The sequence below is a fragment of the Mytilus edulis genome, chromosome 3 (assembly GCF_963676685.1).
Source record: "Mytilus edulis chromosome 3, xbMytEdul2.2, whole genome shotgun sequence".
Lineage (NCBI taxonomy): Eukaryota > Metazoa > Mollusca > Bivalvia > Mytilida > Mytilidae > Mytilus > Mytilus edulis.
Genome location: NC_092346.1, coordinates 101,526,768 through 101,551,493, shown reverse-complemented (window position 1 = coordinate 101,551,493; position 24,726 = coordinate 101,526,768). Strand labels below are relative to the sequence as shown.

General features: G+C 32.4%; 1 protein-coding gene across 2 annotated transcripts; it reads left to right on the top strand.

Annotated features, from left to right (window-relative positions):
* Positions 1 to 1,214: 1,214 nt before the first annotated feature.
* On the top strand, positions 1,215 to 23,192 carry LOC139518007 (uncharacterized). Of its 2 annotated transcripts, none has more exons than XM_071309630.1 (6): positions 1,215 to 1,267; positions 2,007 to 2,122; positions 5,038 to 5,165; positions 18,555 to 18,692; positions 19,685 to 19,766; positions 20,080 to 23,192. In XM_071309630.1, exons 2-6 carry the CDS (start codon positions 2,059 to 2,061, stop codon positions 20,361 to 20,363), a joined length of 696 nt encoding a protein of 231 aa, XP_071165731.1. In that variant the 5' UTR covers positions 1,215 to 1,267; positions 2,007 to 2,058; the 3' UTR covers positions 20,364 to 23,192. The 2 variants fall into 2 exon arrangements, with proteins under 2 accessions (XP_071165731.1, XP_071165732.1); XM_071309631.1 differs by lacking the exon at positions 1,215 to 1,267 and adding an exon at positions 1,290 to 1,392.
* The last annotated feature ends 1,534 nt before the right edge of the window (positions 23,193 to 24,726 follow it).

Sequence of the window (24,726 nt, the reverse complement as noted above, 5' to 3'; positions counted from 1 at the left end):
AATTTCTTAAAAAGTTTGTTGAATTTTCAAAATGGCTGCCACATGTGTTTCACTTTCTCGGATAAAAAGTTCTCAATAAAAGGTAAAATTCGTTTTCACCGTTGTTCAGAAATGAATATTTAGGTGTATGCAGGGTCACTCATGACATAAAAGTATATTCTGCAACTGTTGTCTGTAGATAAAAGTTGATAAAAGTAGAATTTTCCACCACCATATAAAAACACGTCCGTCACCATGAAATCTCGTTATAACAACAACTACACTGATAAAACACCTGGATGTGTGACAACTATGGTTAAGACACTAGGATGGGAACCACTAGCTAACAGACGAAGCAACCATCGACTCGTCATGCTTTACAAGATCCAGCATGAGCTAGTGGACATTGATGCCAGTTCCATCTTGCGTCCAAACGATCGGCGTACTAGAGGCAAACAACGCCTATATCAACCACCAGCAAACCAGAGAGTATATAAGTACTCATACTTTCCACGGACTATACAAGAGTGGAACCACCTTCCAACAGTTACAACTGAAGCTCTGACAATAGAGGGGTTCCAGAGTGCACTAGCCAACAATAGTGCACCCAAGAGACCAACACCATAGACAGCAGCCAAGTGTACATAGTTTTAAATTGTATATATTCGGAACGTTTTATTTGTAATTAGTTACAGGAGAATTGCTGTCTCATTCTCCGTCTTGTGGACTTGTAACATTCTTTTAAGAATCCAGTCCTAAGCAAGGAAGAAGAAGAAGAAGAAGAAGAAGAAGAAGAAGTTCGTAATCTTCAAGCAATGAAGCTGTAACTGTATATCAGAAGAAGAAAAAAAATGTAGTGTACATACAAGTTCCTGTTTTTAACTATTTTTTTTATTTTATCCTATTCTAATTCTGTTACTATTATTTTAAATTTTAACCAGTAGATAGAATTTTAAATAACGCAATTTTAAAAATAAACAAAATTTTTAAATGCGGTGACCCTGCAGATAGGGTGGACTTCCAGAAGAAGAAGAAGAAGATCGAAAATAATATAGTGGCCGTTTTTTTAGGAAAAAAGGGGAACTCTCCTCACAGTCCCCATGTATCATTCAAGTATTAAATGGTTAATAACTATGCAAATCCTTGCTCTATCAATATCATAATGCAAACTGAAAACCGGAGGTTCATGATGCTTCATTAAGATGGATTTTAGTAGAATTTCCGAAAATATCTCATATCCTTTCCGGTGAAGAGTTAATTTTAGAAAATTCATTTCCGTAAACAAAAAGTAAGTAGCTTCATCTCGTTTATTCATTTTTGTTTGTAGTGTTTCAACACACAATGCTATCCGTATTGTAGAAGTTTTAACACTTAATGTCCCCCAAAAAGATATAACTGTTGTGTAACCATGAAGTAATGTAAAGCGTCCTGTATTGTATTGACAGACGAAACTTTCAAAAATGGGACAACATATTTTCAGATTTTTACTATTGCCTTTTGTTTTGGTTAAACACGCTTGTCATTCTTTAAACGAATATAACATGCAGATATTTGATGCTGTTCAATTTGTTTTATTGATGTTCGTCACGTTACCCTCTACCAAAAAATGTTTATATTCGGTACTTTTGTTATTTTACTTTTGTATCTTACAAAATTACTCTTTTCTTGCGCCACCCGGAAGCGTTGAGTACTGATTAAGTTTGACAGATCAACGTAGAATGTAGATGTAGATGTTCATGTAGAAATGATTAAATCCCTTTTGGAAATCAAAGCCCTGAGCAATCGGCCACCCTTAGAGGACTTAATTTATAATCACAAAAGGGATTATTCATCTCATAGACAACATTTAGGTCATAAGTTTTGCTTAAAATTACACTTGTTTTATTATATATGTTTGCTGTTCAACATTTTAAGCAGAAAACCAATTCTGTCAAATTTAATTTGGGCCACTGTACCACTATGTTTGAGTTTGAGCCATAACATTTACTAATGTTCTTATCATAATTAAGTACTTGCTTTTACTTCAGATATGGAGCTTGAGTCAAGTGGTAATCAGCAGAAGTGACAACTACAATAAATATGTCTCCTGCATTTTCAGTTTTCTTTGTGATCATACTCTGTAATTCTGTGTCAATTGTCCAAGGTAAGATAATTATGTGTCAACTGACCCAGTTATTATAAGATAATTGTGTGCCAATTGTCCAAGATACATGTAAGCTAATTGTGTGTCAAGTATCCAAGGTAAAATAATTCTGGGTCAATTGTCCCAGGTAAGATAGTACTGTGTTAATACCCAGGTAAGATAATTCTGTGTCAAGTTTCCAAGGTCAGATAATTTTGTGTCAATTGTCCAAGGTAAGATAGTTGTGTATCGTCCAAGGTAAGATAATTGTGTGTCAATTGTTTAAGGTAAAATAATTGTGTATGATCAATTGTCCCAAGTAAGATACATTTTGTAATACTGTGTCAAGTGTCCCGGGTAAGATAATTCTGTGTCAATTGTCCCAGGTAAGATAATTATATACGTGTCATGTACATGTATGTCTGATTTTTATCCCCTGTCCTTATTTTACATTCAAAAGTTTGTCAGCAAATTAAACATAATAACATTGTTCATGCATCACCTGAGTCGATTTGTAATGCATTTGCGAATTATTTCGAAGATCTGTATACACCAGCTGATATGTTAATGTTCGATGATCCGACGCTTAATGAAATGAATAAAGCTTACCGCGAATTTGAACGTGTATGCAAAGCTGATGAAGACCTATACTTACCTGGTGGAATTATTTCTTGTGATGATGATAGCTCTGTTATTAAACAACTAAAACGTAGAAAAGCGTGTGGCAATGACATGATCCAAAACGAACACTTGATATATGGTGGACCAAAAGTTTTGGAATGTCTTTCCATTTTCCTGAATATTGTTGTAGAGAAACAGCAAGTTCCTAGTGACTGGCAGAAAGGACTGGTTGTTCCCTTGTTTAAAGGAGGCCATAAGTCTGAGTTGAGCCCGGACAGCTATCGACCCGTGTTTTATTATCTAGTGTATTAAAGCTTTTTGAAAAGATAGTACTTATCCGTCTACAAACATTTGTCATATTACCAGAGACGTTTCCTAATCCTCTCCAACATGGATTTCAAAAAGGTCTTGGATGTCTGACTGCGTCCTTTTGCCTCCTTGAAACAATTTACCATAACATAGAAGAAAATAGCAAAGTTTTTGTAGCGTTTTTAGACAGTAGAAAGGCCTTTGATACAGTATGGCGCAAAGCACTTATGTTTAAATTATTCAATTTGGGTGTCAAAGGGAAAGCATGGTCCCTGATTAATGATATGTATAGTAAAACACAAGGTTTAGTTGTTGTAAATAAATGAAAATCAAATAACTTTGTAGTCAAAGAAGGTGTTAGACAAGGAGGGGTATTGTCTGTTTTTTTTTATACTTAGTGTTTATTAATGAACTAATTAATGAATTGGAAAGATATAATAGAGTCACTGGTGTTAATTGTATAAAATGTTGCGCACCCTCACTTGCTGACGATATTACATGTATTGCTACAACACCACAGCGTTTACAACACATGCTGGATATATGTACAAACTATTCAAATAAATGGAGGTTTCAGTTCAACGGAAAGAAATCATGTATGATTCAATTCTCAAAATCCTCAATAAAAACAGACTATGACTGGAAAATTAACCATGAATCTGTACCTGTTGAAGACAGTCATATTCATCTAGGTATTGAACTAAATGGAAAATTAAACACACTTGCACGAACGACAAAACCTTGTAGGAAGAGTAGAAACACGAACTTTGCAATTGCCAACTTAAGAGGTGATAGTACGATTCCTTTAGTTCTTGTCAAACTGTACAAGTCAGTAGTAATTCCTACTTTTTTATATGGCTGTGAAGTTTAGTGTGACCTGAAGAACCAAGATATTACATAACTGAATAGACTTCAGCATTTTGTTGTAAAACACATACAAAAGTTTTAAGACGTCAACAAGATCAGATATGTGTGAAAGCATGGTTGGACTACGTAATATAACCTGTGACATTGAAAAACGTAACCTTAAGTCTTTGGAAAACATTGTAAAACGAAAAACTCTTGTCTTGCAAAACAAATCTTTCTTCAAAGACTTTTCTGTGCCTGTTAGATGGACGAAACCATATTGGATTTATTCCGGACATATTAAACATTCTATGTAAGTACAATCTGTATGAATTGCTTATCACCTATATTAGTGATGGCAACTTTACTGATAAGCTGCAATGGAAACGCATTGTTGTAAATGCAGTTGAATCAAAACATGATAATGACTCCATGGCTGATTCACATTAATTCGGACAATGACTTTAAGAGGTTCAAATATATTCATAAATCCGTATCTGCAGCTCATGTGTGGAAATTCCACTTGAACAGCTCTGAAATTCGCACTGCTTTGTTTATCGGAAAACTTATATCTACCGCTCCAAACCATGTTTTTCAAATTTTGTGAAATTTGTGACCGTCCGTTCACTGACGTTTTCGTACATGCATGCTTTGGCTGAATGAGTACATCAAATATGCACAGCACTTGGATGGACTTAATAATATAAAACTTTTGTCTCGACCTCTATGTTGAACTAAGTGAAAGTGATGATGAATCTTTATATACAATCTGTCTAGGAAAAAACCCTTCAACTATGCTCAGTGAATCCCGACTTAGAGTCATTCAAGCGACTTTGCTACATCCACATGTAACAAAATCTGCATCCGAATACAATCGTCAATTGAAAAATATAGTATAATTCTAGCACATGTAATATCGACAGCACGCGATATAAACTCTTTTGCTCTTGAACTGTATATTGCGTATTGCTCACAACTTTATCATTTATATGTTCTGTTATTAATGTTTTAATTTATTGTTCATGATTATATAATTCATGTAATCTCTGTAAAGAGGAAATAAAGATATGAATGACAGGTGCAATATGTCTGTTTTATCATTTATCCTAATTATTGCACAGGTGTTGTAGGTTTTTTTATGTCCTGTCCTTATTTTTCAGGTGTAATATGTCTGTTTTATCATCTGAAATCAGATTGTGATTACAGACTGGATGGATTTGCCATGTCCAGAATTCAGGCCACAATCAATGAATGTAATGACCCAGTTGATATAACGTTAAGAATATCAGTAAGTATAATACATTATACTTCAGTATACTATGGTTCAGTTCATTGTTTTTCAGGAGTTAAGGAAGTTGTTTATTTGTCCATGGGTCCAATATGCAATCAAATACCTATTTTGAGTTCCAAAAAATTAACTTCCAGTAAATTTGTCAATTAAAAACAATAAAGAAAAAATGTGATACATTTAGATAGATCATTACATGGCATTTCCATGTTGACCCTGGTATTAGCCATTTGATTATATCAGCCATCTGACTAAGTCCTCTGGATTGATAAGAGAGACTTGGTCTGATACCAGGGCCAATATGGAAAATGTAATGATCTATAAATACAGACTGATGCTAATAAATGTACAGGTCTGTCTTTTTAGAATTTAGACCAAAGAAGCCCTTACATGGTTATTTTTTTTTGTTCATAATCAATATTAAAATAAACCATATTTTATTGTAAAAATGCATGTTTTTTTTTTTGTTTTTTTTCTATCTTTATTCAATTCTTCAACAGATATATTGCATATCTGTCAAAAATATCACAAGGCAATGTTTTTAAGTATAATAACATATATAATTAGCACAATAATTAGAAATTAAATGTTATGACACCTTCGGTTTCTTGTACCAGAATATTATTCTTTAAAAAGTGTTTCTCAAAAACATTTCTCATACATCTTGCATACAGTCAGGTAAGTTATATAATGTTTTACAGTGTATTTAAATAGTCTAATAAGATCAACATTACTGTTTAAATTTTTAAGTAATTCCTTCTTATGAAGATACAATATCTCGCAAATTGACAAAACTTACATTTATGCCTTTGATAGCTCCAAATAAACCAAACATAAATACCTCTTCATACACTATATTATCAATTTTGTCAGAATCAAGATTATCAAATAAAACTGACAACTTTTGTTGCATAAACAGGTGAAATTCTACTAATTCAGAACATAATAAAAATAAATGAGTGACATTTTCTACTTCATTTTCACATACATCCACGGTGGGTATGGTTGTCCTGCGAGAGAACGTACTGTGCTGGTGATTCGGTCCTGACGGGTGCTGGTGGGTCCTGATTCTGTGCTGGTGGGTTTGTTTACATTGTATCAGAACGGCAATAAAACGACTGTTTTGTTGCTTAATTTTTCTCTGATGCGTCATAAGTACCATGCAAAGTATATTACAACAATATTATATTGCAAAAGTCGTGCAAGTTCGTTAAACGGAATTGTCCTGACGATGTGCTGGTGATAAGAAAAACGGTCCTGGTTCTGTGCTCCTATGTCCTGGTTCTGTGCCTTTATATTTTAGTTAAAAGTGGCATATATTCAAGATCATTGATGCTGTACTGTTATTGACTAATTAACTGTTGTCTGCTTTCTTGAAATTGACATTGTTATGAATCTGTTTACTGTTATTATGAGAGAAAAATTACCCCTATTTTTTATTCTTTTTAAAATTAACTGTAATTTTATTTATTGGCCTGTTAATGGAACCCTTCTTGCCCCCTTTGAAGATAAGAAAATATGTTTACGATTTTCGGGATTACGATCATTTTGCAAGATCACCAAAATACGTTGTAATTTATACAATACTTATATAAAGTAGATGATGTGGTATGTTTGTTGTCAATGGACAAATTTCCATAAGAAACCAAAGGAAATATGTGTTAACAACCATACGTCATTGTACGACCTTCAACAATAACCCATAAAATAAAAATGTAAAAGGTTTTGCATAAAAATGGAGAGCAAAAAATATAAAACAAAGGACTTTCTGAGCGTTTGAATCATATGTCTTTAGCAGCTTAAAACACATTTGTTTGTGAACAATTGAGTGCTGACTATAAGAATGACAATAGTATTGCGGATTTGTTTGTGTTTTTTTTGGAGGGGATGTGGGTAAGTTAGAGCGAGGTTACAGTGGAAGTGTTAAGCTTTGAATAGTTTCCCGTAAGATTTAAAAGTTGTATTTTAAAAGAAAAATGTATCTTACAGCTATTAAGAATCACTTGCTGTATCTGTAAGATGTTTTCAACATATTTTTTTTGTCTGAACGGTTATCAGGTTTTTTTTTTTCGAAAGTTCGATAGAACACTAAAAAAAATTCACTATTTTATGAAAGGGCAGACTAGAATATGCCAGAGAATATGTCAGAGAATGAAGACGAGATAACCTAGAGAACACTAACAAAACTAAGATTTCTTAGCTTTTTCATTTCAAAATTCCAACATAAATAAATATTTTTGATAAAGAATTACAGTGGAGGAAGTGAACAATGTGTCCTACTTTTCTATATTTAAATATTTTTATGAATAAAAATCAAATGTGCCTTAATTAAATGTATAATTGAAAATGAGTAAATGGAAAAAATACCCACCTAAAATACACTTTTATCTTAATATTGGTAATATCACCAAGCTTTTAAGTTTTGTGTGTCAAACACACCATCTCTGTAGTAATGACTCCTTACTAAGATATTTCACTTCTCCATTTTTTTTCTGCATTTTTTTATATTGTGAATTCTTAGTATTATTATATTAAAATGAAGCCTTAATTTATATTTAAAAAAACTGAATCTAAAGCCAGATAAATCAAACATTTTTGTTTCCATCTATCCGTTTTCAGGACTTTAACAATCAACGTAAACACGCCTGGAAAGTAAAATGCGTACTCGACTGTCTGTAATCAACCATTTTTAGACACCCTCCTAAAAAACAGGCCGGGATAGGGGTTCAGAGATGCAAATTAAGTACTTAGATCAATATTTTATATTTTCGATTATGGTTTATCTCCCCCTCCTGTGGCCTGTCAATTACGAAAATGTGCAAACTAATAGTATCAAAACAGCACAGACAATGAATACTAGAGATATAATTTTGTACATTTACATGTATCAAGGGGAAACTTCTTGCAAAGCATTATTATTTATAGTTCATTATTGTATTTAGTAGAAAAAGAGAATTTGGTGAAAATAAAATCACTATTTTTGTAGAAAATTCACAGACCTTTGTACAGAGATTTTTGTTATGTTTAAAGCATGGGATCAACACAAGGGTACATTATCCTTAAAAATCTATTTAAAAGTATTTGAAACTAACGTTTGCTTTGTTAATTGTGCCTTCAATTTCAAAAATTAAAATATCTCGTAACTTCATATTACCAATTGAGTATAAAACAAGTATATAAGTTTAAAAAAGAAATTCTTAGATTAAACACCTAGATTTAACTTTAAAAAGTCATAACAGTTTACAACAATACAAATCTACACACACAAACAACTGGCCAAGGCCGTAACTACCCTTGAGGCAAGTGAGGCAATTAGCCTCACTAAAATTTCGACACTGATTATTTTTTTTATACATAATATATAAATATAATAGTCATTTGTTGTTCTGTCTCAACCGTAATTTCTATAACTTGTCATCATTCCTTTTTAACTATTCTTCCTGGATATAACTCAGCATCTCAACGGGTGATGTTTCTCGATTACATTAACCTAGTAACGATAATCATCATGGATCTTTACTTAAAAACAGGCTCTTGCAGAAAAAGGAAAAGCGACACTGAAGGTAAAGAAGGAATAATTCAAGTAAACTAGTTTTTTTGGGAACAGAGTTTGAGTATTGCATATAACTTCATTATGATAAGTAGACTGACAAATCAAGTACTGGTCTTCGGAAGGGGGCAGTCCTGTCTACGTAATCATTTCACGAACTTTAATTTTTCTCTTTACAGATAAATAAAATATTAATAATATGAAACATGACTGCATGCATGGATTAGCTTTTATCCATGTTTCTTTAACCTTAAAAATTGAAAGAATATTCCATATTCCAATTTGATATTAATGAGGAATGGCAGAACCTTGAACACCGGATTTTGTCTTTACTTATTCGGGACTACGGAATTTCGTTTCTTTATATTCGGGGTTTCGGAATCGGACACCCCCAACCCCTAACCAAAAAATTTATAGATTCTGTAACTAAAATACCACCAACTATTTTCAGAAATAATTTGAAATTACGGAACTACATGTAAACGTCAAAAACTCAATTCCAATTCCCCTGTACCCTTATCATATATACTTACTCTATAGATAGAATCATATACATGTATCTTATCTCATTCTATCCCTAGTTTGTCTACTCTTTGTCAGCGTAAAAGCGAGTTTAATATTTTGTAACTGCGACTGTATGATGGTGCTTACAGGAAAGCTTAATTCCCTTTTGCAAACAAAACTGTTTCTACCGATGCTGCTACCGAATTGCTGATGGAGAAGGAATTGGAAGAAGACATTGATCATTGTGTTGATGATAATGTGCTACCTTTAGAAACACAGACTGCCCCGAAACGACTGAAAACTTGGAAAAGAGCATGCATGAGTGGCGAGAGATTGTGCGGTCTTGCCATGCTCCATGTTCATCGCGATAAGGATATCAGTAGACCAAATTATGATTCTGAAACGATTTGACTGAACCGGCCTTAGACAAATTGGCAAACTCTATTGAATCGATATTTGTTTTATGTTCTGGCAGCAGACTCAAATCAGTGATATTTGGATGATTATCTTACATATAAATTTAAATAAAGTTGTTAAAAATTTGATGTGAGTAGTTAAAAGTCTTAAAATATGAAAAATTTATATAAAAAGTGTCCAAATTCAAAACATTATCAAACTCTCTAAAAATGCCTAAAATGCAGGATTTTCCACCATTCATTTCATACCCTCCAAAAAAAAATTTCGACTCGCTTCGCTCGGCTCAAGTATTTTGCCTTACTAAAATAAGATGCCTAGTTACGGCCTTGCTGGCTTAATTTCAACTGATTATCAACCCGAATCGCTATAAGATCATATATAAGCTCACCTGCGTCGAGGGGTCGTGTGAGGTTCATGTATTGTCTTGGCGTCCGTATTACAATTTACTTGACTAAATGTTACCAAATGATTTTTCAAGAGTGAATCTAGGAAAAACAATATTCATCAACAAACATGACCACTGTCTGTTAAAATGTATTCGAGTTTTTAGTTACAGCCGATTCCATTGAGTATGTAGACAAAGGTTATATCTTTGGTTAGCTTGCTTGTTAGCTAAACCGTGAAGTCATTGTTAGGTAAGGTATATTACCCTCCTTTCGAAGTAGCCTGGTCCTACAGACAGAAAGATGTGTCACTTGTCGGACTAGTCTACTCTTAAAGTAGGGTAGTTTACATAACCTAACAATGACTTTTCTGTTCAGCAAGCAAGATAACCAAAGATATTCCCTTTGTCTACACACTCATTGAAATCGGCTTTAATATTGCAAATGTTCAAGTAATTAGGGCAAAACTTACCGAGTAAAAAAAATCAAAATGTCTATCTACCTTGCACATTTCAGAAAATTCAGATCAGATAACGAAACTGGGTCCAGCAACATTTAGAAGCAATTTAAGATTTTGACCCTCACAGTTTCCATTCACCACAAATATTCTCGTTACAACGAATCATTTTAAATACAAAAATACCATTTGCAGCCTTTTGTTTATCTATTAATACATGTATACGGATAAAGTTATGAAAGGCAGCAGGGTCACCAGGGTGAGTAGTCCATGTCATCTGAAATAAATGCTAAGCATAGATCTAGAAAGCGGCAGATAGTCATGACATTAAAAAAACTCTCTTCTTTTCGACTTTTTTCTAAACAAATTGACACATAAAATTCATTGGTTACACCTTTTACTAGGATAACAATCCTGTCAAGTATGAACTGGGTAAAATATTTCAGAAAAGAAGATGGAAACGGAAAGTTTCCGTGCGTCAGGTGCAACAGCATAAGAACAGCTAACATACCTCGTCAGGGTGGAAGCTAAAAAGTCCACGAAAATTTGATTTAAAACCTTTACTCGTTCCAACAAAGTTATTGAGATTTTACTGAGGATTTAACCATCTACGACAACAAAATTTCTTTTTTAGCTCACCTGGCCCGAAGGGCCAAGTGAGCTTTTCTCATCACTTGGCGTCCGTCGTCCGTCGTCGTCGTCGTCGTCCGTCGTCGTCCGTCGTCGTTAACTTTTACAAAAATCTTCTCCTCTGAAACTACTGGGCCAAATCAAACCAAACTTGGCCACAATCATCATTGGGGTATCTAGTTTAAAAAATGTGTGGCGTGACCCGGTCAACCAACCAAGATGGCCGCCACGGCTAAAAATAGAACATAGGGGTAAAATGCAGTTTTTGGCTTATAACTCAAAAACCAAAGCATTTAGAGCAAATCTGACATGGGGTAAAAATGTTTATCAGGTCAAGATCTATCTGCCCTGAAATTTTCAGATGAATCGGTCAATCGGTTGTTGGGTTGCTGCCCCTGAATTGGTAATTTTGAGGAAATTTTGCTGTTTTTGGTTATTATCTTGAATATTATTATAGATAGAGATAAACTGTAAACAGCAATAATGTTCAACAAAGTAAGATCTACAAATAAGTCAACATGACCAAAATGGTCAGTTGACCCGTTTAGGAGTTATTGCCCTTTATAGTCAATTTTTAACCATTTTTCGTAAATTAAAGTAATCTTTTACAAAAATCTTCTCCTCTGAAACTACTGGGCCAAATTAATCCAAACTTGGCCACAATCATCTTTGGGGTATCTAGTTTAAAAAATGTGTGGCGTGACCTGGTCAACCAACCAAGATGGCCGCCACCGCTAAAAATAGAACATAGGGGTAAAATGCAGTTTTTGGCTTATAACTCAAAAACCAAAGCATTTTGAGGAAATCTGACACGGGATAAAAATGTTTATCAGGTCAAGATCTATCTGCCCTGAAATTTTCAGATGAATCGGTCAATCGGTTGTTGGGTTGCTGCCCCTGAATTGGTAATTTTGAGGAAATTTTGCTGTTTTTGGTTATTATCTTGAATATTATTATAGATAGAGATAAACTGTATTAAACAGCAATAATGTTCAGCAAAGTAAGATCTACAAATAAGTCAACATGACCAAAATGGTCAGTTGACCCCTTTAGGAGTTATTGCCCTTTATAGTCAATCTTTAACCATTTTTCATAAATCTAAGTAATCTTTTACAAAATCTCCACTGAAACTACTAGGCCACAATCATCTTTGGGGTATCTAGTTTGAAAAATGTGTCCGATGACCTGGCCATTCAACCAAGATGGCCGCCACCGCTAAAAATAGAACATAGGGGTAAAATGCAGTTTTTGGCTTATAACTATGAAACCAAAGCATCTAGAGCAAATCTGACAAGAAGTTAAATTGTTAATCAAGTCAATATCTATCTGCCCTGAATTTTTCAGATGAATTGGACAACTGGTTGTTGGGTTGCTGCCCTCCAATTGGTAATTTTTAAAGAAATTTTGCCGTTTTTGGTTATCTTGAATACTATTATAGATAGCGATAAACTGTAAACAGCAATAATGTTCAGCAAAGTAAGATCTACAAATAAGTCAACATGACCTAAATGGTCAATTGACCCCTTAAGGAGTTATTGCCCTTTATAGTCAATTTTTAACAATTTTCATTAATTTGGTAAATTTATGTAAATTTTTACCAAATATAGTTCTCTGTTACTAATGGGCAAAGTTCATTATAGATATAATTGTAAGAAGCAAAATCGTTCAGTAAAGTAAGAACTTCAAACACATCACCATCACCAAAATACAATTTTGTCATGAATCCATTTGTGTCCTTTGTTTAATATGCACATAGACCAAGGTGAGCGACACAGGCTCTTTAGAGCCTCTAGTTTAGAATTTACAGCTCTTCTATAAATATATGCAAAGCAAACCATTGATTAAATTGCTTGCTATGATTGTTTGGATGTTTGTAAACGACAGGTAAGTAGTCTGTTTACTATATACTAAAATTTGTTTGGACAATAAACATTAACTTCAATTCCTGTCAGTTTGTATTTGTCCAATCAAATCCCAGTATGTATTGAAACTCCGCCTACCTATTGTTTGAAAACATCCAAGCAAACATAGCATGCAAGTCAATCAAAGTTTTTTTGCATGCTTTTATAGAAGAGCTGTACTATATAATGCAAAGAAGCGTTTAAGTCTTTCGCCCAAAAATACTATCAATTTCTTTTTGTCCTATGTAACTTCCATACCATTTCCTTCCATTCATGATCATTAAATTGAACTGTAAAATATTTCTTGGTACCTGCTTAATTCCTTTATAAGTCTTATGTAAACATAATTATGACAATAAATGTTGTGAGCACAAGATTCACTGCACATTTTTAAAGTTCTGCTTTATCAAACATTGAAATGTGAACTTAAGTTTTGAGACTTTTTTCATCGACACGATTGGGATTTTTGTATATGAGAACATGGTTTATCTATTAGTTGAAAATGCAGCTTTGAACTAGCTTTCAGTACCTGCAAGCATTCGTTATTCAATAATGTGTGTCTTTGTGTTATTATTTTATGTAATAAATTGTTGTGTTGGTACACCACTGTAACAATGAAGGAGGAAATGAGGAGGATTGGTTGGATGGAAGTGGGGAGGGGTATGCGGAGCGCTAACAAACATGTCTATGCGGCATGGGCTTTGATCATTGTTGAAGCATCAATGTAAGGGGCATTTAATATCTTAATAAACTATTCTTATTTTAGATACTATATATTGTTATCTGATATTGGACGAAAGATGTTGCCCTTTTATGTAATTATTTAATACAAGTTACAATCATTTGAAAACACACATTAAACAGCCAAGTGGATGCACAAGAGCTAAAATAGGAGTCATAGATCCTATTGACAACAATTATCTGCCCAATTTTATTGATTTTGTAACATTTGTTTCAAATATGACCAACTTCTTATCCAAAATCACCAGCACCGTATCAGGACCCACCAGCACAATGACAGGACCCACCAGCACAGTATCAGGACATGAATAAATTGAGAAAATGCTAAATTTTAATAAATTGCAATGTTTTTTTCACAAAATAGTTTTGTCGTGTGGATTGCGGTATAGAAAGCGGTCTCTACGAGCATTTTTGTTTTATTTTTTCAGTTCGAGATTTTCTGAAATTGAGCATTTTTGTGTTACGCTTACTGAAACAGTTTAGAGGGTCAACTTTTTAATGGTTTACATATGAACCCATAAGAAACAAAATTGAAAAATCTCAACTGTTTTCTTCCATTTTTTATGAGTGAAAACGTCAAAAATCATCATTTTCGTCTTTGTTTACATTTTTTCATTGATCACCAGCACCCGTCAGGACCAAATCACCAGCACAGTACGTTCTCTCGCAGGACAACCATACCCACCGTGACATCACATACATTGTAATTTATAAGTTTCATAGTCATAAGTTTAGAATTGGTAAAAATACAATAATGTGCTATTTTGAAATCTAGATCCGTTAAAAATGCATGTCTGTATGCTATTGTCTCAACTTGTTATTTTTTTTTTTATTAAATACAAGTCACACATGATTTTATATTATTTCCTATTAAGAAATTAGAAATTAGCAAAATTTTTTACATGCATACTATTAACTGGAATGAGTGTCGTAATATCATCAACGACTCACTCCGTGCCTACTGTTTGAAATGGGTAAAACGGGAAAAAGCTGACAAAAAATCTTTGGACTCTTTTTTTAATTCAGTAATGAAGATAGTTGATATTCGAATACAACATTTTAAAGAATATTTTACCCTCAACAAAAACTATAAAAACCCTATTTCGCGTATCAAAAATAAACTAACAGAACTAGCCAAGGAATTTGTTTTTGTCCCGGCTGATAAAGCTGCTAATAATATCATTATTGTTTGACGTAAATTTTATATAGAGGTTCTGCAAAGGGAAATCACGAATTCACCAACATTCCAACTGACTTCATTTTCAGAAAACGACATCTGTAACAAACATAAACTTTTAGCTACTTCTTTACAAGCAGAACCAAACACAATGAAAGTCCCAACTATGTACTGGCTTCCGAAGCTGCACAAAAAACCTTACAAATATAGATTTATTTCATCTTCTAGCCATTGTTCAACTACTAAATTGTCTGTTTTACTTACTAGTACACTTGGTACAATAAAAAACCTGATTATAAATTGTTCAAATAAGGCCTTTGAAAATAGTGGAATTAATTACTTTTGGAGTGTCAAAAACTCGTTGGAAGTACTTGATAAATTGCATGCATATATTGGTGATTTTGAATCTGTTCAAAGTTTTGATTTTTCTACCCTATATACCACTTTGCCTCATATTCTTATTAAGAAAAAATTCACATCCCTAATTAACTGGGCATTTAAAAAGTCGGAATGCGAGTACATATGTTCAAACTCTTTTAGATCATTTTTTAGTAGCAATAAACAAAAGAACTATGTCAATTGGACATGCTTTGATACTATTTATGCACTTGAATTTTTACTTGATAACATTTTTGTTCGCTTTGGAGATTCCGTATATCGTCAAGTTATTAGAATTCCAATGGGGACTAACTGTGCACCACTTATTGCGGACCTGTTTTTGTATTGTTATGAGTTACAATTTATGACTAAAATTAGCAAAGACCCATCAAAACAACATTTGATACAAAAATTTAACAATACTTTTAGATATTTGGATGATATATTGGCTCTAAATAATGACGACTTCAGTATGTATACTAAAGAAATTTATCCTGTAGAACTTACTTTAAATAAAGCTAATGATAACAATGACCACTGCCCTTTCCTCGATCTTGATATCTATATCATAAACGGGAAGCTTAATACAAAAATTTATGATAAAAGAGATGATTTTTCATTTCCTATTGTTAATTATCCATTTTTAGATGGTGACGTTCCCTTGTCACCATCTTATGGTGTTTATATATCTCAACTTGTACGATTCGCTCGTGTATGTAACAATGTATTAGATTTTAGCGAGAGAAATTTATGTATTACTGAAAAATTATTACACCAGGGTTTTCGATATCACAAACTGGTCAAAACATTTACTAAATTTTATCACCGGTATAAGGAAATAATTCGTAAATATAACTCAACATGCAGACATCTTATACGTTCAGGTATTTCACATCCAAAATTTTATGGAAATATTCTTTATAAAGCACAAAAATGTCAGTATTCTCCTCAGAAACTAACAAAACCTTTAAATAGACTTATTAAAAGGGGATATAGTTACGATACTGTTGTCAGGTCATTAAAGATTGCATATTTTGGCTTTAACATTGATTCACTGATAGGGTCTTTGCATCGGAACTAAACACATTTTTTCTATAAAAAACAGTTGTTGGCATGACACGGGTTATGTTCTTCTCATATATTTTATGATAGTATGATACTAAACCCCTAACGGGAGGGATTGTACCTGATATTCATATGATGAAGACATAATCTTTCAATCAGTTTAATTGAGGTCTGGAGCTGGCATGTCAGTTAACTGCTAGTAGTCTGTTGTTATTTATGTATTATTGTCATTTTATTTATTTTCTTTTGTTACATCTTTTGACATCGGACTCGGACTTCTCTTGAACTGAATTTTAATGTGCGTATTGTTATTCTTTTACTTTTCTACATTGGCTAGAGGTATAGGGGGAGGGTTGAGATCTCATAAACATGTTTAACCCCGCCGCAATTTTGCGCCTGTCCCAAGTCAGGAGCCTCTGGCCTTTGTTAGTCTTGTATGATTTTAAATTTTAGTTTCTTGTGTATAATTCGGAGTTTAGTATGACGTCCATTATCACTGTACTATTATGCATATTTTAGGGGCCAGCTGAAGGACACCTACGGGTGCGGGAATTCTCGCTACATTGAAGACCCATTGGTTGCCTTCGGCTGTTGTTTGCTCTATGGTCGGGTGGTTGTCGCTTTGACATATTCACCATTTCCTTTCTCAATTTTATTTCAAATAAGATAATTCTCAAAAAAAATAATTTTCTAATAAGAAATTGCTAAAGTTATATTGATAGAAGAAACAAAAAGAAAAGTCCATACATTCAACAAATGAAGGAATGTAATATCTTAGATTGTCAAACATCATTACTTATGTTTGCAGTGAATGCATTAGAGAAATATTGGATTATCTCTCCTTTAACTGAAACTAAGCTTTAAAATATAACACTTTATAATAAGTTTTTTGTTATATATGAGTTATTCTATTAAAAATGAGAAAGAAAGTAGTTATGTTTTATGAATGGAAAAGTCAGTAACTTGACAATTTAAGCAATTTGAAAATCCACCACTTTAACTTTATTTTTAACTAAACTAGATGTTAAGACATCTTCTGGTTCTGACAATATAGGTCCAAAGATTTTAAAACTTAGTGTTCCTTTCATAGCATCTTCCTTAACATACATTTTTAATCGAATGATTGATACTGGTATTTATCCATCTGTTTTAAAAAAAAAATGCCAAAGTAGCTCCAATTTTCAAATCTGGTGAAAAAAATGTAGCTGGCAATTACAGACCAATATCTGTTTTGCCAACATTATCAAAATTAATTGAGAGACATGTATCTAAACATCTGTATAAATATTTTACAAAATTTGAAATTTTACACCCTTCTCAGTCTGGTTTTAGACCCAACCATTCATGTCAAACTACCCTCATTAATATTATTGATAAATGGCTACACGAAATGAATAATGGAAATATCAAACTTATTTTAGATGCTGATCCACTTTCATCATCAGCTCCACTGTTTAAACAGCTTGGATGGATGACAGTAGAGAACAGAATCTCATACCACAAATCAGTTTTGATGCATAAATGCTTTAAGAATGAAGCCCCTGTATATCTCACTGAAAAATTTAAAGAAATGCAATAAATAAACCAATATTGTTTGAGAAATGCCTCTTGCAAAAACTTACAAGTTCCAAAAGCCAAAACAGAGCTTTATAAGAAATATTTTATATATTCAGGATCTATTTTATGGAATAACTTACCAATATCCCTGAAAAAATCAACTTCAAGTACAAGCTCATTCAAAAAAGATTTAAAAAATTACTTGATGGAACATTTAGAAGCTGTGTGTTTTTTATATGAATTTGTAATTTTTACCTGTTTTGAAAAATGAATATTTCATAACAAATTTTTATTTCATTATTCATGTATGTGTGTCTGTTTGATATTTTGTAATTGTTTGTTATATTTCATTGTATTTCATGAGGGCCTCAGGGAAGATTAGCTTTATAGCTAACTGTGTAACCCTCTTTAAATAAAGAATTATTATTATTATTATTATTATTATTTCATATCCTCTATTAAAATGTCATCATTTTACCCTTTATCATTGTCAGTTTAAATCTTTATCTTGAATGACTTGAAAGCAGTTTTCCTAGGGCTCTTACCAATCAAAGAGTTTTTGATGATATTAATTTCAAGACTGCCAAAATGTTAAAACACTATCTATTAATGATTTTTACATGTTTTAGTGTGAAAAGCCCAAACTTGATTGGAGCAGAACATTTACAGGTGCCATAGATACAGAGGAACTGCCAGGATATTGGCAGAAGATTTACCTACAGGTTAAACAACAATATTCTTCAAATTCTAAGAAATATGGCATTCAGGTAACAAAAATTATGTTTACATAAAAAAAATGGTTTTATATACAAAAGATAGATTAATGTTGAGGGATGAAAATGTTAGAATAGTTATTTGTATAACACAAAATATATATTCCTACGGTGTTGTTGTCACCATGCTTTCTTCTTTAATTATTACACAATTCTAAGTCTATTTCAGGAATTTTGTGGTGTTTTTTTTAAATTACATACTTTTGTCATTTCAAAAGTTATAACGACAACTCAAATAACTCATTAAAGGAGAGATTGACAAAAAGAATTTCAAAAGAGTTTGTAAATTGCATGTTTCTAAATATAATCTTGTTTTGAAGAAAATTAAAAAAAATGTCTGTTTGGATCATATAAAACTTTTGTTTGTATATGTCATATGGCTTTGACATAGATTTTACACCCACTGATCAGGCTATTTTTTTTCTATTTTACTTTTAAATACATTTTTTGTTTCTGTTGATTGCAGTCTTCACGCTTAACCAAAAGTAGTTCTTGCATTGGCTTTAAAATTGCTTTCAGGCATGTAAACTTCAGCTGGCCCCTAAACATATAAAAGTAACCAAAATTACAAAAAACACCTAAGACTAGCAAAGGTTAGAGGTTTCTGACTTGGGACAGGTGCATAAATGCAACAGGGTTGAATATGTTTTGTGATATCTCAGCCCACCCCTTTACCTCTAGCCAATGTACAATTATAAACAAACACACAGCAACATGCACAGTAAAACTCAGTTTAAATGAAGTGAGCCCTATGTTAGAATAGGTTATTATAGGTATACATGTATATATAATACTCTGTTACCAGTCTTTTGTCACATTATGTATATATTATGTATTGCCATAGCATGTTCTATATGCTTTTGCAAATAAAATATTCATTCATTCATTCAATATTTTAATCAATCTGAGTATGTTGCTTATATAACTTTAAAGGTACGTACCAGGTCTACTAGAAAAGTGTATGATATTTATATAATATATTACAGGTAACAGTTCTATCAGAAAAATTTAAAAATGTAGAAATAATGAATTCCACATTAAAGCTTTATGGAGAGAGCTGCTCTGTCTGTAAGTATTTTATACAGAATTTAAAAAAGGTTTATGCCTATTAAAGATCTATTTCATGATAAAAAATATCTTTCACAAAAATTACTTTTTAAAAATATTGTTCTATATATTTAGGACGAATAATAGAGAATGTCCAGATCATATGTTTCTGCACTGTATAATTATGGTTTTTATCCTGTTTATTCCACACTGATTCTAACTATATAGTTATTTTACTTCCCTGTCTTGGTATTATTATAATGTCTGTTTATTATTCAGTAAATGAGAGAGCAAAGATAGCTGTATATTATTATAATGTCTGTTTATTATTCAGTAAATGAGAGAGCAAAGATAGCTGTAGCAATACTAGGAACATTAGCTGGACTTGCTGTCATCGGTATTATTGTTGTGATTATTCTGAAGAAGAGAAGAGATAGAGCATTATCATACCTATCAACACCGCCTCTCGTAGAAAATGCAGAGCACCCAGAAAATACATTTCATGCTAATTCTATGCATGGTGGCATGTCTGATGAGACAACCTATCAAAACAGACCTGATTTTCAAGACATGGTCACTTATTCTGGTCTAACCAGAAATGACCACCAGAGGTTCTAATTTCTATTTATTGTTGTAATCATTACATTATCATTACAAAGATGTTTTAAGTACTTTACCATAATGGCAGTTTAAAATAATTTTGTAAAATGTGAAAGTACAGATTTTATTACGATACATATCCTATTTTTTCAACAATATAACACACAATACTGTAGAATTATATGATATAGTAATAGTAGTTATAGGTAAAACATTTTATTAAGAATCTCATACTTAACATTAAGGAATAAGATTACATTTATTCATGATGCAGCAGTACAGGTGTATTATATATTTTTACAAAGAGGAAACAATCTGTTTAAAGAGGAAACAATATTTCATTTTAATTGAATTATAATGTAGTCACAATTTTAAATAAATTACCTTTTGTATTTTCAGGGGGATGGGGGGTCAGGGTAAAGTCCATGTTAACTGGTCAGTAAAAATCGAAAGCTGCCATTTTGAATCTCTGAATTTCTGTGATTTTTTCACTTAGTAACACAATTAACATATATCTCACCTTAAACTCATTTCTGTTGGTTAAATTTTATTTTCTTCTAAATTATAACATAATGCTTATTCATGTCATATTTACATTTGATACCAAAAGCATACATGATACAACGATGTTATACTATTCCAAAGAAGAGAACAATGTTTCACAGAATTTTCCAGCGATGCTATTTTTCACCCAAATGAAGTCTTTAATTTGTATTAAAATGACAATAACTGTATTGTATATTAAATTTCATCCATGTAAAATGTAGGTTTTACTTTAGCAATTGAGTTTACCTAGTGACACGAAGCAGAGTTATTTCCTAAATGTACTCCATATTTACTGTTCTTTAATTGTGACAAATATTGTGTGTAAGGTGTATAGACTTCTTTTATTTTCAATTACCGTTGCTCAAATGTGTAACACTTCAAACATGGGTTCAGTGTAATAAGATAAGTTAACTTAATTGATTTAAATGATTTTTTTTGTACATATGCATATTTATTTTTCAGTTTTATGGTGATTTGGCTACAATGTTTAATTTTAAGAATGTATATTTAGATTTATATTTGGTGCAATACTGAAGATAGTGCCATGGAAGTGCTTAAACTTTTGTATTAAAAAAAAATCATTTTTGACTATGTGCAGACTGGATTTGTAAAAAGTTTCCCTGGTACTTTTAATTACTTTGTAATCATGTTTTTTAAGGTTATGAAGGAATTTCAATTGAACCTAATCCAAAATTCAAATTTGAACAAGATTGTTTTAGTTAGACACCAAGATACATTGTATCATATAATCGATTAAGATTAGATTTGTATACTGGTCTTATGAGTGATTTTGGCCGTGTTATAAGAACTGAATGAAAAATAAATTTATTTCATAGCACAGCTTATATTTTTTTACAAATACATATAGTGAATGGGTTGTACATATACTGAATTCAGGGAGCTTGATACATTTATTTATAGGACCCCTTTGGTTAATTATTCACTTATAAAACATGAATATTTCTAAAAAAATGTTTTTTTTCTATATATTTAATTTGCTTAGACTAGATATTAACAGGCAGCAGTTTTCACACTACAATCATAAAACATATTTAAAAGTCCCCATAGATAACCATTGATTCAAACATTTTTGTCAAAGAAGTTTACATTTATGGCCAGCTTAATTTGCATATTTCCCATTTATATCAAGATTAGTGTCGTATTCTGTTATTTATCAAAGATTCATTATAAGAATAAAATGTCATGGTTGTGTTTATTGTTAGAATAAAATGTCATGGTTGTGTTTATTGTTAGAATGAAATGTCATGGTTGTGTTTATTGTTAGAATGAAATGTCATGGTTGTGTTATGTAAAATGTCTAACCGCACGAAACCTGTTAAACATGTTGTAAATACCAGAATCAGGCAGTTTTCAAATTACCTCCAACAAAACTTGCCAACATTTTGCCTGCCTTGTACTTGTTTGATATTTTTTCTCATTGTATGCTCTCAAAATATAAGCAAATTCAAACATTTATTGGTTTAAATAGGCAAGATGGTTTCCTTTTTTTTTTTAAAATGATTTGAAAAGGCATCGTAATTTTTTTAATAAAGCATTATTTTTTGTCTCGCCTGCCATGAAAGTCAAAATGGAAGACAGGGATTACAATTAGGTGGCGACAATGTAAACTGTTTGTACATAGCTTTGTTTTTCAATGGTAATTAGACCTGGATGCTTCATACCTTGTATGCATATGCCATGTAATCAAATTATGTTATATTTTTGTCTGTCATATGTCCATTGTCCTTGAACTCATTTTCATGGTTCAGAAACTGTTTTTACTAGTTTTATCTGATGTTGACATAATTTTTATGATTAATTGGTCAATTCTAAGTTTTCATGGTTTTATCTGTTATTCCAAACTGAAAGAAATATTGTTTGTATGGTGAACATGTCTGTCTAGCAGTGTTTATCTGACATTGACCTTATTTTTATGGTTCATTGGTCAAAGTTCTATTACTTTAGTAAGGCCTGTTTCTCAGATACTTTAAGCTATTGGTGAACTATATTTGATGTATGGCGTATTCAATGAAGTAAACAGGCAAGAAGGATTTTGATTCAAATTTCAAACAATGAGTTGTGTTAAAAGCTTTCCAAAATGTAATCAAAATTTTTTGATATTGATTAACTTCCAGGGTATAATGTGATGTGTTTTATGAACATTTTGTATGAATATTTTACATGTAGTTAGGTTAAAGTATATTTTACCACGTAGATAGGTTAAATAATTGTTTAACTCTTTACTGTTGAATTTCACTATTAATTATGATATATACTGAAATAAAAAATAAGATTCATAAATTAATTGTTTTTTGTTTACAAAGTTAATAGGATAATGTATTACTACTTGCCAACAATATTCCTACCAAAAAAGACAGAGCTGATGTTAGACTATTCATATAGTATTAGTTTCAAAGAAGATTACAGTATGGTATCCTGTCAGTTCAGTCATTGCATCATTACTGCCTAGTATGACAATAAATCAGAATTCAAATATGAATAGATCCAGTTTTTTGACATTGCTTGGCATCCTCTTAATTTCATTAACTTAATTCAGTGTAAATGATTTCTGTGTCACTGTTGACTGTTATAATATCAATGCTGACTGTTAGTTTATCTCTGTTGACTGTTATGCTGTCTCTGTTGGCAGTGGGGATGGATGTCTCTGTTGACTTATTTTGTCACTGTTGACTGTAATAATATCAATGCTGACTGTTAGTTTATCTCTGTTGACTGTTATGATGTCTCTGTTGGCAGTGGGGATGGATGTCTCTGTTGACTTATTTTGTCACTGTTGACTGTAATAATATCAATGCTGACTGTTAGTTTATCTCTGTTGACTGTTATGCTGTCTCTGTTGGCAGTGGGGATGGATGTCTCTGTTGACTTATTTTGTCACTGTTGACTGTAATAATATCAATGCTGACTGTTAGTTTATCTCTGTTGACTGTTATGATGTCTCTGTTGGTAGTGGGGATGGATGTCTCTGTTGACTTATTTTGTCACTGTTGACTGTAATAATATCAATGCTGACTGTTAGTTTATCTCTGTTGACTGTTATGCTGTCTCTGTTGGCAGTGGGGATGGATGTCTCTCTTGACTTATTTTGTCACTGTTGACTGTAATAATATCAATGCTGACTGTTAGTTTATCTCTGTTGACTGTTATGCTGTCTCTGTTGGCAGTGGGGATGGATGTCTCTGTTGACTTATTTTGTCACTGTTGACTGTAATAATATCAATGCTGACTGTTAGTTTATCTCTGTTGACTGTTATGATGTCTCTGTTGGTAGTGGGGATGGATGTCTCTGTTGACTTATTTTGTCACTGTTGACTGTAATAATATCAATGCTGACTGTTAGTTTATCTCTGTTGACTGTTATGATGTCTCTGTTGGCAGTGGGGATGGATGTCTCTCTTGACTTATTTTGTCACTGTTGACTGTAATAATATCAATGCTGACTGTCAGTTTATCTCTGTTGACTGTTATGATGTCTCTGTTGGCAGTGGGGATGGATGTCTCTGTTGACTTATTTTGTCACTGTTGACTGTAATAATATCAATGCTGACTGTAAGTTTATCTCTGTTGACTGTTATGATGTCTCTGTTGGCAGTGGGGATGGATGTCTCTCTTGACTTATTTTGTCACTGTTGACTGTAATAATATCAATGCTGACTGTTAGTTTATCTCTGTTGACTGTTATGCTGTCTCTGTTGGTAGTGGGGATGGATGTCTCTGTTGACTGTAATAATATCAATGCTGACTGTTAGTTTTTATCTGTTGACCGTTATGATGTCTCTGTTGGCAGTGGGGATGGATGTCTCTGTTGACTTAT

Excerpts from the sequence above, each read along its gene's own strand:
- LOC139518007 (XM_071309630.1), top strand. The coding sequence starts at position 2,059 with ATGTCTCCTGCATTTTCAGTTTTCTTTGTGATCATACTCTGTAATTCT. Across the intron at positions 2,123-5,037 it reads TTCTGTGTCAATTGTCCAAG|GTGTAATATGTCTGTTTTAT; the intron begins GTAAGATAATTA and ends CTTATTTTTCAG. Across the intron at positions 5,166-18,554 it reads ATATAACGTTAAGAATATCA|TGTGAAAAGCCCAAACTTGA; the intron begins GTAAGTATAATA and ends TACATGTTTTAG.